Source organism: Rhodamnia argentea, chromosome 1 (genome assembly GCF_020921035.1).
Source record: "Rhodamnia argentea isolate NSW1041297 chromosome 1, ASM2092103v1, whole genome shotgun sequence".
NCBI classification, from domain to species: domain Eukaryota; kingdom Viridiplantae; phylum Streptophyta; class Magnoliopsida; order Myrtales; family Myrtaceae; genus Rhodamnia; species Rhodamnia argentea.
Window position 1 is genome coordinate 34,608,835 of NC_063150.1, and position 24,295 is coordinate 34,633,129.

At 37.8% G+C, this 24,295-nt stretch overlaps 2 protein-coding genes across 10 annotated transcripts; one reads left to right on the forward strand and one right to left on the reverse strand.

The window, feature by feature from the left end:
• The first annotated feature begins 3,319 nt into the window (after nucleotides 1-3,319).
• Nucleotides 3,320-12,321, forward strand: LOC115738856 (probable LRR receptor-like serine/threonine-protein kinase At5g10290). 7 transcript variants are annotated; one of them, XM_030671605.2, is made up of 12 exons: nucleotides 3,322-3,687; nucleotides 5,629-5,774; nucleotides 7,914-8,049; nucleotides 8,133-8,204; nucleotides 8,494-8,637; nucleotides 8,731-8,802; nucleotides 8,963-9,028; nucleotides 9,244-9,314; nucleotides 9,415-9,555; nucleotides 9,772-10,113; nucleotides 10,600-10,994; nucleotides 11,750-12,321. In XM_030671605.2, exons 2-12 carry the CDS (start codon nucleotides 5,708-5,710, stop codon nucleotides 12,062-12,064), a joined length of 1,821 nt encoding a protein of 606 aa, XP_030527465.1. In that variant the 5' UTR covers nucleotides 3,322-3,687; nucleotides 5,629-5,707; the 3' UTR covers nucleotides 12,065-12,321. The 7 variants fall into 7 exon arrangements, with proteins under 7 accessions (XP_048135095.1, XP_030527465.1, XP_030527466.1 ...); XM_030671606.2 differs by having other exon boundaries at nucleotides 5,633-5,774; XM_048279121.1 differs by lacking the exon at nucleotides 3,322-3,687 and adding an exon at nucleotides 3,980-4,061.
• A 1,446-nt stretch (nucleotides 12,322-13,767) lies between these two features.
• On the reverse strand, nucleotides 13,768-24,084 carry LOC115738857 (cyclin-H1-1-like). 3 transcript variants are annotated; one of them, XM_030671617.2, is made up of 14 exons: nucleotides 23,994-24,084; nucleotides 23,614-23,664; nucleotides 22,987-23,059; nucleotides 22,732-22,847; nucleotides 22,562-22,635; nucleotides 22,121-22,241; nucleotides 21,972-22,040; nucleotides 21,809-21,850; nucleotides 20,751-20,819; nucleotides 20,229-20,287; nucleotides 19,990-20,074; nucleotides 19,730-19,818; nucleotides 19,553-19,636; nucleotides 18,967-19,416 (listed from the first exon to the last, which is right to left on the reverse strand). In XM_030671617.2, exons 1-13 carry the CDS (start codon nucleotides 24,051-24,053, stop codon nucleotides 19,582-19,584), a joined length of 963 nt encoding a protein of 320 aa, XP_030527477.1. In that variant the 5' UTR covers nucleotides 24,054-24,084; the 3' UTR covers nucleotides 18,967-19,416; nucleotides 19,553-19,581. The 3 variants fall into 3 exon arrangements, with proteins under 3 accessions (XP_030527478.1, XP_030527477.1, XP_048127079.1); XM_048271122.1 differs by having other exon boundaries at nucleotides 19,542-19,636; XM_030671618.2 differs by lacking the exons at nucleotides 18,967-19,416; nucleotides 19,553-19,636 and adding an exon at nucleotides 13,768-13,900.
• Nucleotides 24,085-24,295: the final 211 nt, after the last annotated feature.

Consider the following 24,295-nt stretch of genomic DNA (forward strand, 5'->3'; position numbering starts at 1 on the left):
CTATTTACTTGTTAAGAGTGTCCAACAAATTTTATGAAATTGAAAAGCCGTACTGGCATTTTTTATTTTTTATTCTCCTATGTATAAGTTTTTTTAATTACACTTTGTTTTATTTTTTCAAAGTAATCAAGCTCATGAGCTCTATGTTAGGAATGATGCATATATATATTTATTTACATGTGTCCGGTCCAATGGAACCGCTTGGAAATCGGACCGGACCGGTGGTCCGATTCCCGATTCCCGAAAATTGAGAATCGAGACCACCGATCCGGTTTTCAATTCTTGAGGAGATTTGGACAAGATCGGGAACCGATCACCCTTAATTTGGTCTTGTCTGCTTCATCTTAAACATTAGTATTTGTAAGGGTCATAAACTTTTTTTTTTTTGGTAACTGGCCATAGGCCAAAATTGACAAAAACAAAAAAAAATCAACGTAGTTACGTGAGATAACAAAAAAAAAAAAAAGGCAAATAATTTCTTAAGTACAGTAGTTTCTCAAATTCCTAGAGCAAATTATCAATAAAATGTTCGTCGAAGATTACCATCAAGTGAAAATATTTGAAAAACGGACAATTGCAAAAAATTTCCAAGAAATATCTCTGAAGAATATCATTACAAATAACTTTTTTGTAGTTTCAAAAAGTAAAGCTTGAATCTTGACTTGGAAGAATCTATGCGCAAAATAGCAGAATGGAAATGACAGACATTGTTTTCACAAATAGGTCACGATAAGTTAGTAGCGTTACTGTGATGTGTTTGGAAGCCTTTCTATTCTCGGAAATAATTTCTGAGTAAAAATATTTTTTTTTATTTTGTTCTTGAAAAGAGTTTCTTAACAAAAGAAGGCGTTTAGTAACTGTACAAGATTTGTATTCCTAGAATAGGAAAAAAAACATAAATGTGTTTGGTATGACCCTAAAATTTTTATCCTCAATTTTTTTATTTAATTATAAAATTGTCGATGAAGGTGGCGGGGACCAGTGAGTTGCAGCAGCAGGTACGGTGGACGAGTATTAAGTTACATGAGATTGTTTTTCTAAAATGACATTATTTTTCTTTTTGTTTTCGAGAACAAAGAAACTATTTTTTTTTACTTCTTATTTATGTTCTTAAATTGTTCCTGAGAGCAAAAAATCAATTTACATTTTCAAACGGGGTTTCTATTTTTTTCTGCAAGAGGGAATAGAAAAATAGAAAAATAAAAAATGTTACCAAATATGTGAGTGTGTTAGAGGCATTGATTAAGATCTCTGAAAATAGAAATAAAGCATATCGATGCACTTTAAATTTGAGCGATACCATGTTTTGAAAAAGTCATTTACTCTAAATAAAATATCAAATACACTTTAAATTTGAGCGATAAATTTTATGTTTAAACATAAGTGATGAGGTTTAACAAGTGCCCTAAGAGCACTTTTTAACATTTTTTCCACTAATAAACGATTAACTACATTATGCACTCCAGCCAAAGTAAAAAATGAAATCAATAATTTGGGTTCCGCAAGTAGGACGAATATCAGTATGGAAGCTTTAAGATAAATTGGAATTATCCTTTGAATTTCAAATCTATGCTTTAATTCCGATGGGAAAAGTACCACAAGTCCTAAACCTATTACTTTGGTACAATTCAATCATAAACATTTCAATTTGATCAATTTAGTCATAAACCTTTTGCATTTGCTCCAATTCAGTCCATTTGGCCAATTTATACTAGAAATTGCTTGAGTGAACGTTGTCCGTCTTACACTGCACGATCGACATTGAAATAGATATTTTTTTATAAAAAATTTTAATATTTTTTTGAATTTATTTTTATTCTATTTTTTCTTATCTTTTTCTTCAAATGTTGATGTTGAAGTATTGTCCCACATCGTTTGACAATGAATTCTAATCTATCTACCTATCAACTTAAGTTTTTGGGTTTAACTTTCTAACATGGTACCATAACTAGTGCTATCTCTTTCATCAATGTGCATAATTGAATTGGAACCAATGCAATTGATTTAAAATTCTTTTTATACTTTTCCCAATGGAAGTAAAAAATATTTAATATTATGAAAAATCCTAAACTAGTACACTTGTGATAGATTTACTTTCCGTTAGTTTTTTTTCAATTATAAAAATTTGTTTGGAATAAATTTGTCACGGGTGTACTAATTGTTGGATATTTTAGCAGTTTTGAAGTATTTCTAAAGGCTTTGATGATAGTTATGATCGACTATAAAGTTTTCATTTTATAACGGTTTTACAACGGTCATATAATGGCTTTCTAACTTGTTATATAACGGCTTTAAACGTACGATTTATTTCTTCATAAATCATCCATTATTCTACAACGGCTTCATGACGGTTTTCCAATGGCTCTATTTTGTCTTGAATATAAATTGAATTTCATGAAACAATCTTCTAAGGGCTTTGCATTACGTAAGAGAGTTTTTCTCTTCTTTCATTTTCTTTTTGCTGGGTTATACACATAACGTTGTTCATACTCCTTTTAATATTCAATGTGAGAAGAAGGTCCGTTGTATATTTGGAGGATAGTCGTTAGCACCTTTACACACCGAGTTTCATACTTTGAGGGCCGAAATTATCCTTAAGGACAGATCTTGCACACCTCAAACAATTGTTCTTACTTTTATCGTTTTTTCCAACGTATTTCCTATAGTTGTTATTTTTCATATTATCTAATATTTTTTCAACACTAATTTGGGATTTTTGGTAGTAAAAAAATTAGTTTGTGGCAAGTTTGTCATATGTGTGTAAGTTTGGAGTTCTTCTTAGTATTGACCGTAGAAAAAGAGAAAGTACGTAATTTTCTATTTTCTCTTTGTAGAAATAACGTGGAGGAAAAATATGATTAGTCAACTAACTATAGTAAATTTTCTAAATAAAGTGGAAGGTAATTTTAAAATTTTGTTCTGAATAATATAATATCCTTTTTCATTTCCTTTATTTTTTTAAGGAAAAAAGAACCGCAATGCAACGACTAAATGTTTAATTATATAAATAAGTTCTAATCGAAAATGTGGTCAGCCTGTATCTACTTAGTTCAATAGTTGGGTGGCGTGCTCTCGGGTTTTAGATGCCCGACAAGATCAATAAACAGGCTTGCATTTTAAGCCATTATGTTTCAGCTCCATCAAAGAGATTCACTTGGAGAGAGATCCATGGTGAGTGGTCTAATTCCTACCTCGAATTATCTTCGGACAGCCAGTTAAAAATCTGTCCTTTAGTCTTTACGCTTCGACTTCGTTCAAAGCAAGCGTGGTGAGTGGTCTAAAGGGGACTTGCCCACCCTCCAAAAGTCCACACTCGCTGTTACTGTTGATCTTGTCCAAGCATCCAAGACTAAGCGGTAATAATTGCAGACTTCCCGTCAAAGGGCATCCTTTGCTCTCGGATTCAATGAAGACATCGAAAGAAAAAGGCAAAAAGGACACAGAACCTTCTTCTCTTCAGATTTTGTTCTCTCGCTCTCTCGCTCTTTCTCTCCCCTCACTCCCCACCCTGTTTAGAATTCAGTGGCCTGTCCAACTCAGTCTCTTCGCCCTTTTAAAATAATCAGATTCCTGTCTCGAAAACAGATAAAGAAAGATATACAGGTGGGTTAAATTTTTGCTTTTGTGCGCTTGCTCGGAGCAGGGCAATCTCCATTTCGCTCTTCCCTCGATTGGGTTCCTCTAGAGGTAAGCATCTTCTCTTTGATCTCCACTTTCTATGTCCTTTAGTTTCTGGCTTTTCGTCTCACGTGCTGTCCGAGTGGTGACTGTTTCTGGGTTTGTTGTCTTGGTTCTGTAATTTGTGTCTTCTTTGTTCTGTTTCTTTTTCTGATTGAATTGTTTTGCAAAGAATTTGGGGCAGGAAGGGGAGTCGATTTCTCTAGTCAGCTGCAAAACTCCGTTTAATGCTGCCTGAGATCTTCTATTGTTGTTGTCAATCTTGCATTTTGATCGTTCTTTCTCAACCGTTTAATTGTGTGGGAAGGGGGGGTGTTCATGGTGTTTTTCACATATTCTTGTAATGCAGTTGGAGTTGCCCTATCATTAAATCTCGAGTTTTTGTTTTTTGGGTAAGGACTTGCAAAAATGACGAGTAACGATCCTAGAGTCTGCTTAGTTTTTTGGTTTATTTAGCTCAGGATGAGCAATATCTTGTGAAATTTATGGTTGGAATGTTCATAATTAAGAAGACATAAAAAATGCATCGCTTCATAGCAGATGGGGAAAAAGTTTGCCCTTCTTTCAGAGTTCTCTAGGTGGTGTGATCTTTTCCTGAAACATTTTGGTTATTGCTCAGCATTTTCTTAATCTTGCGCAAGTGAGCCTGATTGGAGTGGATAAGGTCTAGAGCGGGCTTTGCTATTAGCATTGCAATGAGAAAGTTCAGTACCTAAGACAATTGTTGATGCTGAACCTCTGGAGTATCGGTAGTTGCATTTACTTTCCTTGGCTCTTGCTTGTCTGTTTCTCAATTTTTTCCCTGTGATGCTTTGAATGTAGTTCGGTCATCTTTGACAGATGCATGTTCCTACTGAACTCTTTCTTTCCCCTACTCCTTTTGGTTTGTCAATGAGGTGTATACTAAATCTTGAGGCATATATTGCAAAAAAAAAAAAAAATTGACTGAAATAAATGACATGAAGATGCTAATTTTGAATTGCTTGTGAGTACAATTTTTATGCACATTAATGAGTGAAGACTCAAAATTGGCCAATTAGCTCCTGATGGGATTCAGTCGCAGATGTTCTGTTAGGCCTGATGATACCAAAGTTGCTATAGTAAGAAGTTCTACAGGATTTGATTGTAGATGATTAGTTTCATGACAAATTATCTTCTTCTTGAAGAGAAGCTTCATAGGTAAGGGTTATGAGCAGCGCCACTTCTCCATATTTAGCTGTGTCATTGATATTGCATCATAAGCTCTTTTTTCAGATAAAACCCTTTGCCCTTGAAATTTTCCTTCCATATCACTTTATTCCCAAGGTTTACTTGTCCCCACACTTTCACAATATAATAACGTGCCCCGAGTTCTTATTGCTGGTGACTTTCGACAGAGTTGAGCCACCCTGAAAAATTTGACAAATAAGAACCAATGGGCATAATCCTCCACTGAGATGAATTGACGTCAAGATTATTTGGTGTCAATGTCTTTCAGTAAACATTGGAGCTCTACGATTGCAATTACAATTACAAATTAGTGAAACTCCGAGCTGAAAAAATAGTGGCTAGTGGTGTAAATTGGCCAAATGATTTCTTTGCACGTTTTATTTCAGTAGTTATGGGTCATCCGTTGCAGCATGATCTGATTCTGGTGCAAAGTTCATCTGCCACAGGATTTAGGCCAAACTAGTGCATAAAGTGCGATAAAGTATATTCCATGAGCAAAGTTACATGAAGGACAAACTTTCAGTGGAAATACTAGGTAGATTTTTTCTATTGGTCAAGCAACAATTGACCAAAAGAATTGTTCAGCACCATGATGAACAGAGAACTCTGGTTGAGATGCATTGGCAATCTGCTTCATATTTCTACCCTCATATAGCAGATTCTAAAGCTATTTTAGTCCAGTTGCCTGTCAATATGCATATTTTGTTGTCTTTGACATTTACTAAAATCTGGGTGGTTTAGACAGGGATGGCATGCGGATCTGCTTTAATGTTCGCCTGGGCTTGCCACTGCTGTGATCGCTTCAGTTGATATTATAAAGATGGAACTCTCTCTTGCTCTTTTGGCTTTGGCTTGCTTGCAGTCTTTTGTCTTATCGGATTATCAAGGTACATGAATTCATTTGAGACTTGACCTGATGCATTTCCTGCCTCTACTGGCTTTGTTTGGTCGTCATGACAAGAATTAGGATATAGGATAAGGTGGGATAGTAAAGTGGAAATATTTAATCCTATCAAATGTTTGGTACACCTCAGGATAAGATGGAAATCCATGCCTTTCACAACTCTCATCTTCATGAGCTTCCATTTTGTCCTCTATCTCTCTCATTTTATCAATCATCCAACACACATGCTTATATTGTTTGACGTGATTGCAATGTTGGGATCACTAGAGAACCCAAATTGCAGTAAAAGGATGTTGAGGGAACAAAAAATGAAGGACATGGGGATTCTTTCCCAAATATGATGATTTTTTCCTTTTCTGGGTTTCATTCTATTAAACTAGAACAACGAAGACACCCATAACCTTAACTCTTAAAATTCCAATTCCAAATGATGCACGCTCTCTCCTTTTTCTTTTCACCTGCACATATCATTTCATCATCCCCACAAAAGTCAGTCATCATCCTTCACTTTCTGGCCCCAACCAGCTCTCACCACCCAACTCACCAGCACCATGTCAAACAACCCTCACCTGCGACCGGCAAGGGTTGCTGGCCCTTGCCCAGGCTGCAGCCCAGGGTTCGCGACCCTTGCCCAGGCCCAGTGGCCATCACTGGCCTTAGCCCAAGCCCTTAGCCATTTTTTCTCTCTCCATTTGACCACTGGTGGGTGTCGGGCTGGTTTCTGACTGTGGAGCACATATCTTATCCGGCTTTATCCCACTCCCTAAGTGGGACCTTTTTATCTGGACACATCCAGATTTCGTGATGCCCCAAATACCGGATAGGATAAAAGTTATACTATGCAGAATTATATGCAGCCCACCAAACACAGTCTAAGGTGTTATTGTGTATTCTTGTGACCTGTGACTGTTCATAGCTGGACCGGTCGGTTCAACCAGTTGAACTTTGAAAGAGTTTTAGGTCCAGTCTGGCTCATACCCAGAAGTTGGAGGCTGTCAATACCAGGTTTGACATGGTCAAACCTGTTCAAGTGAGGTTCACTATCTTTCTTTATATACTGCAAAACTCAGCACAAGGGCAAAGAAGCACTAGCCCTTGCCACCTGGCTATAGCTCTCTTTGCTAACACCATGATCTTATTTAAATTCTTTAAAATAATCTAGGGTGAAACTTGAGATAAAGTGGAGTCTGGAGCTCCAACCTGTGACGTGGCAGAAGTGAATGATCTATCTTTTGCCTTTTTGGGCAACTTTTCTGTAGTGTCTTCTGCATGCAATTGATATGTTCATCACTGCTTTTACAACTGGGAGTTTATCTGAATCAATTGAGCTGGAACTACAGTCCTAAGTGATTTTCAATCCGGTAAGGTTTTCAAATCACTGGTGGGAGTTGCTTCAATTCTCATCAAGGACAACATGTACCATAAGAAGGTCTGATCTCTGTTAGAAACATCCGGTAGCTTCTCCATGCCTTAGTATTTATATTGACTTGTGAGTTTAGATGTCGAGCACTGGATGGGAGCCAAAGTCCCCTTTAGATTGTAAGTCTATAAGTCTCTATCCATACTTGCTGGGTAAGCTCAAACATATTAATGTCTTTTGCAGACATGTATTTCTTTGAGGATGGAAACAAAATTGCTAGTCAGTCAGAATGAAAGTGAAAATAGGTCCTGTCTTAAACTAATGCTAGAAATTTCTCCTTGGCTCCTTTTTGAGAGCAGATAATGGCTGAAACTATGAGAAGGGAATTAGTTAGGTCCCTCGAGCCTTTAGAAAGGCTTCCCTTACCTGTACATTCAAAACTTTGCCAAATGCTCAAGCTACTACAACAGCTTTTGAAAGCCAGAAGCATCTGCCACAAAAACAAGCTGAGTGTTCTGTATTAATTAGCACCCTTTCTTGTCCATCCTTTGTGGTAAACATGAATAATGTAGCAAAATAAGGACATTTGGCTTATTCGATGACATGAAATGGATAACTTAAAAGACTCTCTTGATCTGCATTTTTAATATAGTTATGATTGTTCCTATCTTCTGAATGTTTGTGGTGGTGATCTTATTTTTTGAGCCACTGCTGCTAGCTTGACTAGATGCTGAATGTAACTAAATTCTTCTGGTTTTACAGGAGATGCACTTTACTCATTGAAAAATTCATTAAATGCATCAAACAGTCAGCTCACAGACTGGAATCCAAACCAAGTTAATCCTTGCACTTGGTCTAACGTCATTTGTGATTCAAATAACAACAATGTCATTTCTGTGTAAGCTATCGTTTCGTGGGGCTGTTCCTTCAGGTTGACTGCACGTGGAGGCTCTAATTTCAGATTGACTTATTTGTATGCAGAACATTGTCATCAATGAACTTTTCAGGTACATTGTCCCCCAAACTTGGAGTGCTGAAGACACTCTCTACCCTGTAAGTGTGGGCCAGAGTATGTCGAAGTATGGGAAAAGTCATAAGAGTTCATTAGGTTCTTATTTAGCTTTCTCCCTTTTATCTTTGTGAAACCTTGTGTGAACTTGAAAAGTTCAATTAATTAATCCATGATAGAAAATTTACTTTTATTTGCGATTTAAAAGATTACATTGCGCCTAGTGATAGCATTGTGCTCCCTTTCATGCTCAGATTATTCTAAGCAATTTAAATTATTTCCTTTGTGCTCTTTTTTTCGTATGTTCTAAATATTTCCATTGTTTTGATGTAGTACATTGCAAGGGAATGGCATAACTGGCGAGATACCTGAAGAGTTTGGAAATTTGACAAGTTTGACCAACTTGGATCTGGAGAACAATCATTTGACTGGTCAAATACCATCTTCCCTTGGGAATCTACAAAAGCTTCAATTTTTGTAAGCATTAGTCTCTCCACTGCTTTTACTGTCTGAAACAATCTATATGGAAATCGCAGCCTTAATGATAAGATTTTGTGACCGTGCTTGCAGGTCTTTAAGTCAAAATAATCTCAGTGGAACCATTCCCGAGTCACTTTCTGCTCTTCATAACTTGATCAATCTGTAAGTATTCATTCCTTCTTTACTTCAAGATTAGTCAGTATGGTTCCATCATACTTAATAATCTTTTTTTTTTAATATTAATTTGATTCCTATGAGTTGGTTCCTAGTTCTATTCAATTGCTCAGCAAATTTAAGGGTACTATTTAACCTCTTTATGCAGCCAGCTTGCCTCCAACAACCTTCAAGGTCAAATTCCTGCTCGCTTATTCCAAGTTCCGAAATACAAGTATGGCAGTAATAATTATCAATCAATCCTTTTACCTTGTTAAGCCTCTAGTCTTGATTGTTCCCTTCTTTTGAATATCTCTCTCTCTCTCTCTCTCTCTCTCTCACACACACACACACACAAAAGTGCTCACACAGAGGCACATGCATTTTCTACTTATCTCATGGGCTAGATCATCAACGAGCATTGATTTTGTTTTTGTTTGTTAATTGCAGCTTTTCTGCTAACAACTTGACTTGTGGCATTAATCTACCTCATTCATGTGCCTCTGATAGCAGTGATTCGGGTAGTTGCAGTATTGAATGCTCCAAATTATTTTACTGTAACCAGGCAGTGTCATATCAGACACATATGTTTTGATGATGTAAAATTCATTCTTCTGACAGGTTCTTCGCATAAGCCGAAAGTTGGAATTATAGTTGGTATAGTTGGAGGGCTTTTTATTCTCCTCCTTGTCACTCTGGTGTTCTTTCTATATAAGGGTCGACACAAAGGCTATAAACGTGAAGTATTTGTCGATGTCGCAGGTATGTGTTGCTCTTTCTGTCAATGACCTGACTAATGGTATTGTTAGCATCTAAGAGGATATTTTACTTTGAAGTCAGTAGAATTTAGTTGGTGTACTGAGTTTGAATTTGATTGATCGTCAGAATGAAAGCCCTGAACTGGATCTATCAGAGTTTTCCTGTTCTAATGTTCCTTTTGCTGGTACTAACTATTATGTACTGCTTCTTTTATGGCAGGTGAAGTAGACCGGCGAATTGCATTTGGCCAGTTAAAACGATTTTCATGGAGGGAATTGCAGCTTGCAACAGAGAACTTCAGTGAGAAAAATGTCCTCGGTCAGGGAGGTTTTGGGAAAGTCTACAAAGGAGTGCTTGCTGATAATACGAAAATTGCTGTGAAGCGATTAACTGATTTCGAGAGTCCTGGTGGAGATGCAGCTTTTCAACGTGAAGTCGAAATGATAAGTGTTGCAGTTCATAGGAATCTTTTGAGGTTGATTGGATTCTGCACAACACCTACAGAGCGCTTGCTGGTGTATCCCTTCATGCAAAACTTAAGTGTTGCCTATCGGCTTCGAGGTGAGAATGCTTGGTGCAAGTCCCCAAACTGTTGTTAAATTACTCTTCAACGAAAATGCTCTGTGCTTCCAAGCAAAATAAGAGACTTATTGGTAATTCATTTCTGACATCATCTTTGGATGAGAATTCAGTTTAGTGATCTCCTTATTGGGCAAAAGCATCAAATGAGACCTTGCTGTGAACTTCAGGCCTAGTTTGACCCAGTCTTTTCCCGTTAGATATACTCCTGCACTCTACTTAGGTAACAAAAAATTGTCAGACTAACTAAGGAGTTGAAAGTCTTATCAAGATTAGATTCCTAGCTCATACTTCTTTATACTGCATTACGTAGTTATTAACTTAATACTGATGGATGACGATCATGAAAATTAATTTCATCTCATGGACGATGTATTTTGGACATTTATTGTTGCTTAAGACTAAATAATTTTTCACTATTTATTATTTGTTAATCATCTTGGCACTAATCTGATCTGACTGCTGCAGAGATCAAACCTGGGGAGCCTGTTTTGGATTGGCCCAGAAGAAAACGGGTAGCCTTAGGTGCTGCACGTGGTCTGGAGTATCTTCACGAACACTGCAATCCCAAGATTATCCATCGGGATGTAAAGGCTGCTAATGTTTTACTTGATGAGGATTTTGAAGCCGTTGTGGGTGATTTCGGCCTTGCAAAATTAGTTGACGTGAGACAGACTAATGTTACCACTCAAGTTCGTGGGACAATGGGCCATATTGCGCCAGAATATTTGTCGACTGGGAAGTCCTCAGAGAGGACTGACGTTTTTGGTTATGGAATTATGCTTTTAGAGCTGGTAACAGGTCAACGTGCAATTGACTTCTCACGTCTAGAAGAAGAAGATGATGTGCTACTGCTTGACCATGTAAGACAGTTTATTCTTCTCGTTTTCTTTATGGAAAATATTTCCTCCTCTCTTCATATTTTCTAGTTTTCCATTTGTTATCGTGGGATGCTCAAAATGGCAGTATTTTTGGCTAACAAAGAACAATTGGTGTGTACTATCTACAGCATTCTAAGTGAAGCTGAATAGGTTAAACAAATTCTATTTGTCAGAGTCAAAGTACTACTGCTGCTCGTTTATCATTATTTACACAAGTTCCGGAAGTTAGTTGAGCACATAGGAATGATGATACTGGCTTTGATGTTTGTGCATCCATGCTCAACCCCATTTTGTGGAGTGGGAAATCAATATTCAGGGATGTGCTATGTAGCTAGGGCCTTTTATTTTCGTTTCTTTTTCTATGTTCATTAACGTGGCTGCTTCATTCAAGGAATTGGGATTTCCCTATGCATTGACTCTCATCATCGTTTTCTGACCTCCACCAATTCGAGAAGGAGAACATTGTGATCCTTTCGACAAATAGAAGCGTGCATATCCTTGTTGCTCTCCTGTGTTGATTTTGCTGATCTTTTAAAAGCTTGAATCAGCATTTAAGCTGTTTAAGCTTGCAGCTTATGAACCTCTGTATTGGTGGTTCTATGATGGTGCTGTTAGACTGTAAATTGGGTTGGCTTGTTCCTGGGTTGCGGAGACTTGTTCTAAAGTTGAGTAGATGTTCATGCTTTGTGAAGTATCTCTTTATGCTTGATCGCTTCACATTATATGTGTGCATGAAGGTCAAGAAGCTGGAGAGGGAGAAACGGCTTGATGCTATTGTAGACCGTAACTTAGGTAGGAACTACAACATGCAAGAGGTGGAGATGATGATACAGGTGGCTCTTCTTTGTACGCAAGCATCGCCGGAGGACCGTCCGGCGATGTCGGAGGTTGTTCGGATGCTGGAGGGCGAGGGGCTGGCCGAGAGGTGGGAGGAGTGGCAGAATGTCGAAGTCACTCGAAGGCAAGAGTATGAGAGGATGCAGAGAAGATTCGATTGGGGAGAAGACTCCGTGTATAATCAAGACGCGATGGAGCTCTCCGGTGGAAGATGAGGCGAACTGTTCTTTACCCTCCTTTTGATAGCATCCCTTTCTCTTTTCCTAGCCGTGCTTCCATAAGTTCTTGTTTCATTGTGTTTGCAATGTACAGATTGGAAGACGTGACCAATAGCAGTTTTTGTGTTCTTGGTTTTGTGTTTCTGTGCTAGTAATTTCTATGCCATTGACAATGCTAAGGTAATAGTGATTTTTCTATATGAATGACAGTACTCGGTTTGAGAAAATGGAACTGCGAATATTTCTCGTTTTTATTGAATGTCAATCCAGAATCGACGTGCTTCCAGAACAGTAACCATTTGTTGCTGAGCATGAACTGCCTACATGATAACAGAGGTCATCGCCCGTTCCATAGCAGAAAAGCAGCTGGAGCTTGGGTTGAAAGCAAATGGAGAACGAAACCGCAGACGAAAGCCTTCTCGAATCAAGGCGAGTTGCTCCGGGGTGACAGGGTTGCAAATGTGGTAATGACATTGACCCAGACGCTAAGAACATGCATGCGGCGCCTGTAAGAATGACGACCGCGGTTCCCCCGCTGCTCGAATCAGTTTCATAATCTTCTTCTCAAGGTCCCAGTACAAGACTGATTGCCACGGTGGTTCTTTGCAGATGCATTTCAGCGGGATGAGCAGTGGAAATGAAAGAGCCTGCACAGACCCTTTTTTTTTTTTAAATCGGTCGCGTCCATGGGCCGTACCCCATCCAAGCCCGATGTGGGCCAAGGCCCAAGCACAGCCCGCCACTAGACTGGCATTGTTCCAGAAAGATTGAAAAAACATAAGAAAATCTACTTATATCACACCAAACGTAATCAAGAGGTGGACAATTATCAATACATCAAATCTTTAAGACCCTCTTTCATAAAATATCGTGATTAGTATTCACTCAAATGGTCTAACTTTTTAGGCACAACAAGGATTCAAACTTACTTTCTTGACAACGTCACTTTAAATTGTGGCCATGAATATAAAGAATTAATCAACCCAACTAATCACCTTTTGAGGAAAAATAACCAATCAAAATAATGACTCCGTGAGAAATTTCAAGTGGGGGTGATGGATTTTAGGGTAGGTCGATTCCTAGTTTTTGGAGCAAGGAATCGGTCCACTTGGTCTTGAACCTCCTCGAAAACCAAACAAACCCGTTTGGTATCCAGGTGGGTCTAGGAACTGGCCGTATCTCCTCGTTTTCCTATTCTCTGTAGGATTGCCAATGTTGTTGCATAATCTAGACTACTATATGATTGATGTCAATAGAACAAGCTCGTGGCAAGCGTGACTATGTCTGAGTGAGAATATGGTGGGAATTAGGATTTTCAAAATTTGGAATAATAAGAATTAAAAAGATTGGTCTGGTCCGGATTGGTGGGTTCACGCCTGAAGTTGGAGCAATATTTTTTGGTTCCAAATTTAAGAAATCGGGAACCGGACCCTGTTCCTGTTATTTTGCTCACCACCAGTTTCAAGTGAATCGCAATTCATAAAGTCAAAATATGGGTCAATTAAAAATAACACAGAAGACAAGAATTCAGAAAATTTAATATATTTCGATATACTAATAAATAGTACAACATGCTTCAGCTGTGCAGACACCTGCCATGAATCAACGACTAGTTATTTAAGAACAACTGGAAGCATGTCTGAGAAAAAGTCCAAAACAGGACGAAACCAGCTATCAGAACAGTTCTAATGGAAATAATGAGAGCAGCACACAAGGTATACATATGACATATGGATACATATGACGTACTGTTAAGCAAGAGATGACCCATCGCGCATCTAATCTGCACTCTGCTTGGATTTGTGCTTTGATTTCTTCTCTCGTTTCTTACTACTGCAAAGCATCAATCTCATAGATTTCGCATGCCAATTGCCACAGAGTATAAAAAAATAGCACAAGACAAGGGTTTAAAGGAATTACTCATCATGTGAACCAAGGCCCCAACAAGATCTCAGCTTCCTGTTAATGTGTTTCCTATCCTTCTCGGAAGGGAATTTATATGTCCCAACCTGTAATCAGTGAGCAGTACGAAGAAAAAATTAGAATTCTTTATCCATGTGTAGAACTTGGTTCATGACTTGCATTTCAAGTAGAATTGCAATTGCAAGACCAGTTATGCTTTTACTGGAGATGAGGCTGGATCAAGTTTTAAGCTGAATGCGAGGAAACTTGAGTATTTACCGAGGAATCTATGACATTCAGATGTTCAATGAGCTCTGTGCTGTAGTGGATGGAATTTTGGCGTAGGAGCATGTTCTCTAGGTATCTGAAAAGAACCATAAGTTTCAATGGGCTCAATCATCATTACAACTAAGGTACCAAGAGAAACAGAACAACCAAGCTCCCCAATGTAGAAATGAGTATGGCAACAGTAATTCTTGCATAGAAGAAATTGAGTAGCTTTTAACCTCTCACAGTCGAAAACTCTATGCACCTCATTAGCACGATGCAAAGCCGCCAATGCCAGCTGCACCAGAAAACATAAGAGGGCCTTTAAGCATATAACATGAGAGTTCAGCTGCAACATCAAAGTATGGTGCAATTCTAAAGGATTCATACAATGAGGTATGGGCCAGGATCTCTGGAACCATTCAGCAGTTGTAGTTTGCAAAGACATCCACTATTATCGGTATTGTAGCCAACGTTTTTAAAAGTTACACAATTGCTACTGTGCCACATTAGTCTGTTGCCCAGATACCAATTGAACACGTTGAAGCATCTGACATGAGTTTAACTCCTTTCTATGGAGCTTATGAACCTCATGGGAAATCGTTCAAAAATTGAAAGCAAGCAGCCGGGTGACACGTTTCAAATTTAGAAAGCATACCTAAAAATTTGCTCATGAACCAAGTAAAATTAGACCTGTAAGAAAGGAACCACAAAAAATTATCTAAACTGCAAGAAGTACCTGTCCAAGAGGAAAGAGAAGTGGTGCATCAGTAAGCATAATTTTATCTACTTCCTCTTTTGCAGTGTCCTGGAAATGATCAACAACCATAAGGTAGATAATTAGTACAACGCAAGGATGATATGAGCAGTCTACTTCCAAAAGTACACAGATAATTTGCAGCGGTAAGATAAATAAGATGAAGACTTGATATGAAGCAGGGACAGATAAAAAGAACAATTGACTTGATGAACTGTCGAACGAATATTCTACAACGCTTGGGTCAGAGGCTATCACATACATAAGGCACAAGCCACGTAATAACACAATTTCAAGTTCATCAAAAGCATGCATGTTTCTAAGCACGAACGTCCCCGAGCGGTATGGCAAAATGCCAGATGTCCGCTTGGCCCACCTGCTTATTGTGGCCTTTAACCTCAATCTCGTTCCAGGGGTCATGCTTCTATAATTTCAAGCAACTAAGTTGATGAATATAGGGTGCTCTTGTTTTTACTCCTCACATGTTGTACTCACAACTAAGGTTCTCAACAAGTTAGATCTCTTAAGAAGTTAAGTTTATCAAGGTAGATATACAGTTCCACAAGGTATTAAAGATTGGTATTGCGGACTATGTTACACGGACACTCTCCGGAGGCCTCTATGTCATTTCGTGTCATGTCAAACATCCTCCGACACTTCGGCACTCTCCGAGAAGTGACCAACACGAGTTCAGCGCGTTGTAGATTCTTATCCAAGCCTTGTATTATTTGATGATACCATGTGAATCGCTAGAAATATTTGAAGTGTATGGCTAACCCAATAACGAAAATTTCGTAAAGGGACTGAAGCATGCTACCATGAGACAAAAGATCTTTTTTCTAAAAAGATTCAATTTGAAACTATTATATGTCTAAGGTCCAATATTGAAATATTTCAAAGGTTTTCCCTAACTTTGTTCGTGTCAACAAACAAAAACGAAATCTAGTAACACGCGAGTCCAGCTTCTCGCCATGTTATTTCAATACGCACAGAGTCAATTTTAAGCATTCTCAATAAATTAGTGGTTAAAATATATATATGTATATGTATATGTATATATATTTAAGTCACATCTAGCCACCTCAAGATTAATATACCCAACTAGCCCCAAAAAAAACCTAACTGTGAACCCCTAATAGAAAAAGAAAAAGAAACTCACTGTTGATATCTTTATATGTTATCATGTATATATAAAAAAATATATATTTAATATATAACGTGTCTCGACGTGTCGAAATTTTTTATTTTTTGAAAAATCATGTCGAAATTCTCTATTTTTTTAGAAATCATGTGTCCGCGTGTCGTGTCATCTCGTCTCGTGTCGCGTGTCACGTCGGTGCAATATAGATTGCGCATACACGAATATAGCAGCACAACAATTTAGCATTTATCAATGGCATGTTCATCTACACACAAATAAACTCAGTCGAACGATTCAAGGCGAAGACACAATTTGTTTTCCGCAACAAATCTTAAATTCACCTAATTTTCCATCCAAATGAACTATTCAACTGTCTCCCTCACTGGTAGCTATACATTGATTTAGTTTGCAGATAGACAGGAGTCTCTAGACAATGAATATAGTCAGAAGTCAAAATGAAGGAAACTGGAAATGTACTCATGAAATAAGACAAAAAATATTTGACTTCTTTATTGTCATCTCTTGTCATGTCATTTTAAAAGGAGATAATATGAGTAATGCGTCAATTTTACGTCACGGGCAGTCTCTAAAAATACAAAGTAAGCTGAGCCTTGAGACCAGCTGCTCATTAAGCGGACACTTAATAATACCACAAGTCTTGACCTCTCAAACTCTCATTGTCAGCGTAATACAGTGTTTTGAGGAAGGACAAACAGGAAGCCTAAAGCTACTCAATCATGCTAAGCAAAATATGAGATCTACATAAAAAGCATCTGAAAACCATCTGAGGATACGCAACTTATATGCTCATGCAAGGTAATTTCCAAAGTAAGACCAAAGATATCTGCAGGGTATAGAGAATACAGAAATCACCTTTAGCAATTGAAGCTGGTCATCCTCTGCATGGAAAAAATCCTGCAGCACTAGCATTATTGAGGGAAAAGAAGATACACGTAGCATAATAGCAGTTATAACATTGTTCTAACAAATATGTCGGTGTTATTCAAGGATATGAAGAAGAGTTAAAAAAAAAAATTACCCCAACATCATCTGTGAAACCTTCGATTGAGCGATATGGCGCATATACAATAAGATCAAACTCTAAACTCTACAAAAAAATGCACTGAGTTTGAAATAAGTAAAATAAAAGAACAGAAAAGATGATACAATTGAGGAGGCACAACCATGCCCGAAGAACTAGCATCTTGTTATTGAGAATGACTTGATGATCCTGTGAGATTCCCTTACCAAGCTCCTCCGCAGATACTTGATTTTCTTCTATTTTACACGTTGCATATATGCAGGTTAAGCTGTGCATACAGAGGCACTCATGTCAGTTCCAAGATCATGAGACTTTCCAGAAGAACAGTCATAATGCGCTCAAAAGAAGAAAAAGGACACTGAAAATGTGCTACCATGATTTAGAAGACCAAAGGGACTGGCTGTGTCGCCACTGACCAGTAGCTTTGGCTACTTGCATTCGACTAAAAGAAAGGTTATTATCCTATTTAGCATTGACCCTAGTTAGCATCGATTCGAGAGGATGATCAAAGAATTGGCTAAATTTGAAAGTTTTAGGATTTAATAGGGCGTTGTGTGATAGGTTTAGGACTTTCTGAATAATGTTTCCCAAATTTGATTAGATTTTGGCCAGACATAACTTTTCCGTTTAATGTCATATTTGCTCGATTTTTGCATTTATGGGAAGCCTATGACCCAATCGTTTCCGAAATGCAGTTTAATGTTCAACAAAAATGGGAGCTCGAATTTTCCGGAAAACCAACAGATGGCCACCATTTTTTTTTTTTTGTTAAAATTTCGATTGCTCTGATTGTCTATAAATTATTCATATGATTAACAATCTCCAAAACTTACAAGATCAATCATTTCAAATTATCCAGCTGGGAAAATTTTTGATAAATAATATAATTTTAACTCAAATTAGGCCAAACTTTGATCAGGCATAAGTTTTCCGTCATATCTGCTTGTTTCCAATATCTCTACAGTGAACTCTTTAATCATCCATAGTATCATGCTACCACACTATCAGGCATCCAATGTTAGCTCGTTACCTATTTACACCTTTTTCTGCCCTTACTTTTTAACTTTGAAAATCAGTTGACTTGATTTAACCTTTATGATCTATTTTATTCATTATGAGTAGCTTTCAATAGTGTCCGAACTAGAGGATTAAAGGAAGCAGGATAGGCAACATATTTCCATTTCGTTTCTTGGTCATTGATTTCCATTTGATTTTTTTTTTTTTTTTTTGGGAGGGTGGTGTCTGAAATTTGAATTCGTTTAAGCCAATAGGATCTGCCCAGTTTTCATGAAAGCTACTAAGAAGTATCTTAATTTGAAGCATCGCAAGTCAAGGAATCAATAGAACACCAGTGGCAAACTCAGAATTTCGAGAGGCACAATGCAAAATGTAAATATTGGGGCACTGCTGCCATGAGGAGAACGGGTTCTGTGTCACGTGCTTGCAACGAGTTTCAAAGAGCAATACCTGTCACTTATCTAAAGATCCCTAAGGATTCAGAACACATATAAATGTTTGTTGATGATTTTGCGTATTTTCAACATTAAAAAATGGAAGTAATTAGAAATCAATCTGAAATTGAGTTTTTTTTTTTTTTTTTTGCTGGTCGAAAAACCAACGGGTTCATATATGGGAATGTAGTCTCTATCCATCAAGATATGTAGCTTACTCTTTGGTAAATAGAGTAATAACCCGGAAACCCACTCTCTTTTCAGCCCACCTATAGAGGGGAAGTCGCCATCTGATTTCCTACTGTGGAACGAAATATGCTAAAACAGGAGGTAGCATCCTGTGAATTCATTTCAATAAACAAGAGAAAAGTCACTAAAGATACAGATTCCTGAAGAGCTTCCCCAGGAATTATAGTTTGCAACTCCCCTAACAAAATAATGGTCCAGTACAGGGAGGAAAATTCTAAAAGGCACAACTTTCATTCTCTAGCCCAATGTCGTGTTACGTGATTGCCTCTTCCTGCAAATTTACATCACAGATAAACACAACATACACGTGAATTCTCAACTTCACCAATCAGCAGTACTCCTAATCAGTTGCATTGCAAGAGCTCTCTCAAGCTGCAAATAAACCTTGCTAGATGCCAGTTTTCCCTGTCACCTCCATACTGGGGAGTATTTTCATGATGCAAAACAAGCTTTGAAGAGTAAGTTCAGCAACCACGGTCCCAGTAGATGCATATTTTGACCAGTGTGGCACTAATGACAATGCTTCAGCTGTGCAGACACCTGTCATGAATCAACTACTAGTTATTTAAGAACTTGAAGCATTTCTGAGAAAATGTCTAAAACAGACAAACCAAGCGACCAGGACAGTTTTGATGGATATAATAAGAGCCGTACACAAGGGATACATATGACATACTGTTAAGCAAGAGATAACCCATCTTGCATCTAATCTGCGCTCTGCTTGGATTTGTGCTTTGATTTCTTGTCTCGTTTCTTACTTCTGCAAAGCATCAATCTCATGGGTTTCCCATGCCAATTGTCATAGAGAAAATTTAAAAAAAAAAATCAGCATAGAAGCGTTTGAAGGAATTACTCATCATGTGAACTAAGGCCCCAACAAGATCTCAGTTTCCTGTTAATGTGTTTCATATCCTTCTCGGAAGGGAATTTATATGTCCCAACCTGTATTCAGTCAGCAGTATGAAGAAAAAATTAGAAATTTTATCAATACCTAGAACTTGGTTCATGACTTGCATTTCAAGAAGAATTGCAATTGCAAGACCGGTTATGCTGCCACTGGAGATAAGGCTAGATCAAGTTTTAAGATGAATGCGAGGAAACTTGAGTACTTACTAAGGAATCTATGACATTCAGATGTTCAATGAGCTCTGTGCTGCTGTGGATGGAATTTTGGCGTACAAGCATGTTATCTAGGTATCTGAAAAGAAGTATAAGTTTCAATTGGCTCAATCATCATTACAACTAAGGTACCAAGAGCAACAGAATAATCAGCTGCCCCAATGTAGAAATAATGCGTATGGCAACAGTAATTCTTGTTGTTGGTTTCAAAAAAGAAATTGAGTAGTTTTTACCTCTCATAGTCAAGAACTCTATGCACCTCATTAGCACGACGCAAAGCCGCCAATGCCAGCTGCACCAGAAAATAAAAAACAGCCTTTAAGCATATAACATGAGAGTTCAGTTACGCCATCAAAGTATGGTGCAATTCTAAAGGATATACATTCAGTGAGGTATAGGCCAAGATCTCTGGAACCATCCAACAGTTATAGTTTCCAAAGACATCCACTATTATCAGTATTATAGCCAACATTTTTAAAGGTTACAAAATTGCTACTGCACAATATTTCTCTGTTGCCCAGATACCAATTAAATACACTGAAGCATCTGACATGAGTTCAACTCCTTTTTATTTGGAGAACTCCATGATCCTCATATGGAGCTTATAAACCTCATGGGAAATTACTCAAAAATTGAAAGCAAGCTTCCGGTGATCAGTTTTAAATTTAGAAAGATATCTAAAAATTTGCTCATGAACCAAGTAAAAGTAGAACTGTAAGAAAAGGAGCACAACAAATTATCTAAAATGCAAGAACCTGTCCAGGAGGAAAGAGAAGTGGTGCATCAGTAAGCATAATTTTGTCTACTTCCTCTTTTGCAGTTTCCTGGAAATGATCAAGAACCATAAAGCAGATAATTAGCACAAAATAAGGATGATACGAGCAGTCAACTTCCAAAAGTACACAGATAATTTGCAGCGGTTAGATAAATAAGACGAAGACTTGAATATGAAGCAGAGACAGATAAAAAGAACAATTGACTTGATATATTGTTGAACGAATATTCTACAACACGTGGATCAGAGGCTATCACGTACATAAGGCACAAGCCACGTAATAAAACTATTTCAATTTCATCAAAACCATGCATATTTCTGAGCACAAACGTCCCCCAACAGTAAGGCCAAAAGCCAGATGTCAGCTCAACCCACCTGCTTATTGTGGCCTTTAACCTCAATTTCCTTCCAAGGGTACTTTCGTTTTTACTCCTCACATGTTGTACTGACAACTAAGGTTCTGACTAAGTTAGATCTGTTAAGAAGTTAATAAGTTAATCAAGGTAGATATACAGTTCCATAAGGAGTTAAAGATTGCTCTTGCCCATATAGGAATATTATAGCAGAACAATTTAGCATTTCTCAATGACATGTTCATCTACAAACAGATAAACTCAACTGAACAATGGTTCAAGGCACTTGTGAAATAGGATAAAAAAATATTTGACTTCTTTATTGTCATCTCTTGTCACCTCATTTTAAAAGGAGATATGAGTAATGCGACCTTAATTTTACATCAAAGGCAGTCTCTGGAGATAGAAAGTAAGCTGAGCCTTGAGACCAGCTGCTCATTAAGCAGATGCTTAATAATTCCACAAGTCTCGACCTCTCAAACTCTCCTTATCAGCGTAATACAGTGCTTTGGAGGAAGGATAATATAGGAAGCCTAAAATTACTCAATAATGCTAAGCAAAATGTGAGAGCTACATAAAAGGCATTTGAAAACAATCTGTGGATACGCAACTTACATACTCATGCAAAGTAATTTCCAAAGTAAGACCAAAGACATCTGGAGGGTATAGAGAATACAGAAATCACCTTTAGCAATTGAAGCTGGTCATCCTCTGCATGGCAGAAATCCTGCAGCACTAGCATTATTGAGGGAAAAGAATAGACAAGTAGCATAATAGCAGAAATAACATTGTTCCAACATATATGTCCATGTTATTCAGGGGTATGGTCAAGAGATGAAAAATATTACCCTGACATCATCTGTGAAACCTTCAATTGAGCGATATGGCGCATATACAATAAGATCAAACTCTAAACTCTGCAAAAAATGCACTGAGTTTGAAATAAGTAAAATAAAAGAATAGAAAAGATGATACAATTGAGGAGGCATAACCATGCCTGAAGAACTAGCATCTCGTTATTGAGAATGACTTGATGATCCTGTGAGATTCCCTTACCAAGCTCTTCCGCAGATACATGATTTTCTTCTATCTTACAGGCTGCATATATGCAGGTTAAGCTGTGCATACAGAGGCACATATTTCAGTTCAGAAATGAAACTTCCAGTAGAACGGTCATAATGCGCTCAAAAGAAGAAAAAGGACGCTGAGAATGAACATTGAAGCTACAAATTCCGCATAAAACTAAAAAAGGCAACTGAACTGAACATGGCAGTGTGTAATTAGCAAGTCCAGATAGGGATTCATATAACATCTGTATGCAATAGGCAACTTGATCTAACGCATTCACAGAAACATACGTGCAAATAATTTCCGGATGCTATAGGATTACCATAGCCATAATTTCAAATAGAATTAAAACAGCTTTGTTGTATGTTACATTATGTCCTTTGGGTGATGTTCCATGACCGACCACTGTAGATAGAACCTTTTGAAGTATATGAGAGCTGTTGCCTGCCAAAGCACAATCCAAAATCCAAATAAGAATTTTACTCTCTAATCACATCCATGTTAGCTGCTATTGTTACACTGCACAGAAGGAAATTCTACCTGAACTTTATGTGGAAAGTAAAAGGCACCACAAACTTCTCGAAGTTTATTTTCATAGAACATCCTCAAAAACTGCTCTTCCTCAATATTAAGTGGTTTTGGATGGGAATGCTTGCCTGTTGAGGGTAGGAAAAAAAATTAGGCAGTAGATTGCTGGATTCACACCACTGTGAGAGAGCATGTAATGAGTGGCCAAACAATCGCCACCAGGAAAACATCTGAAAGAGTTATAGCTGGGTAAAAAAAAGGGATTACCATTCGAATTAACTTGAGCCTCACGGTATAGCAATGTACCATCGACATCTACTTCCATGCGTGTCGCTCCATACTTCACATCATATCAGCAAATTCCATCAATAAACAATACAATTAAAGGTTTCATGGCCTTCAGATTTGAAGGCCACTCAGAACAATTAAAAAAGCTGGAGAAAACATGACAACGAGACCTCTATGGCATCCAACTGTAGTTCAGCATAATCAATCAAGAATTAAGACCAATTGCTAAATGAGCTTAACTCAAAAGTGGATGGGCAAGTTTCTGATCTAAAGGCTAGGTAACAAAGAAGGTCCCCTATCAAGCACTCTCTTCTTTCATACTTAACCAAGAAGAAAATAACTCCTTTTGCTTCCCTAGAAGTACGATGCATAAGATATCTGAATATTATCTCATAAGCAAAGAAAAGTAGTCACAAATCCAACATTGGCCAATCTCCCGTGTACTTCACATGGTGCTCTTCTAGGATCAAGCAGGGACCAACGAAAACTCAAAGCTAGCGAAACAAAATTGTAGACTAAAAACTGTCCCAATCAATATGCAAATGCCATCCAATCAGGAGACACGGGTTGATGAAGACCCCAAGATGACAAAGAAGAAATCTGAACCTTCTCGAGAGTTTGTATCGCTCTCTGAGTAGCAGCTCTATACTTTTCAGCCTGCATCAGCACAAAATATTTCATTTTACTCACTCGTCCAAAAAGAGGAATGTACACATTAGAACCCAGAAACTGTTATCCACCACGAAAGATCACATCTAATCATGCAACTCTCATAGCTCATCAGCAGATTGCATATTCTTGTCCCACAAGACGCTGAAAATCATGCAGGTGATTTCCCAGTTCGAAATTCCTTCAGCTCCTTCAAATCAATCGCTTCAAGCAACATATCAATCAACAGAACCCGCATTTCTCCACAGCCAAACGGAGTGTACAGCTGAAATTTTTCCAATTTTTCGATCTCATATTGAGAATATTCGAGAAATTACCAGATCATGAGGAGTGAATATCCACTTGGCTCGGTGAGTCGAGGTCTGGAAATCCGCCATTACAACCACAATCAACCTTCGGGGGTTTTAGAAAGACGGGAAGATTGAAAATCCAAAACCCATTTCGCTTCTGCTCAGCTGATTACATAAAACGCATTTGGTCAACCCGAAAAGAACTGATCGGCTCTGGCCCAACAAATGAAAATGGGCTTTTTTAAGCCTCCATTTTGGGCCCGTAAAAGCCATAAACGACTTGACCAATCTCTTTGATTGGATTGGGCCTTGATGCAAAATTTTGAATT

Excerpts from the sequence above, each read along its gene's own strand:
- LOC115738856 (XM_030671605.2), top strand. The coding sequence starts at position 5,708 with ATGGAACTCTCTCTTGCTCTTTTGGCTTTGGCTTGCTTGCAGTCTTTT. Across the intron at positions 5,775-7,913 it reads TGTCTTATCGGATTATCAAG|GAGATGCACTTTACTCATTG; the intron begins GTACATGAATTC and ends CTGGTTTTACAG. Across the intron at positions 8,638-8,730 it reads CTACAAAAGCTTCAATTTTT|GTCTTTAAGTCAAAATAATC; the intron begins GTAAGCATTAGT and ends CCGTGCTTGCAG.
- LOC115738857 (XM_030671618.2), bottom strand. The coding sequence starts at position 24,053 with ATGGCGGATTTCCAGACCTCGACTCACCGAGCCAAGTGGATATTCACT. Across the intron at positions 22,041-22,120 it reads ACGAGATGCTAGTTCTTCAG|AGTTTAGAGTTTGATCTTAT; the intron begins GCATGGTTATGC and ends CATTTTTTGCAG. Across the intron at positions 21,851-21,971 it reads GTTTCACAGATGATGTCAGG|GATTTCTGCCATGCAGAGGA; the intron begins GTAATATTTTTC and ends CTAGTGCTGCAG.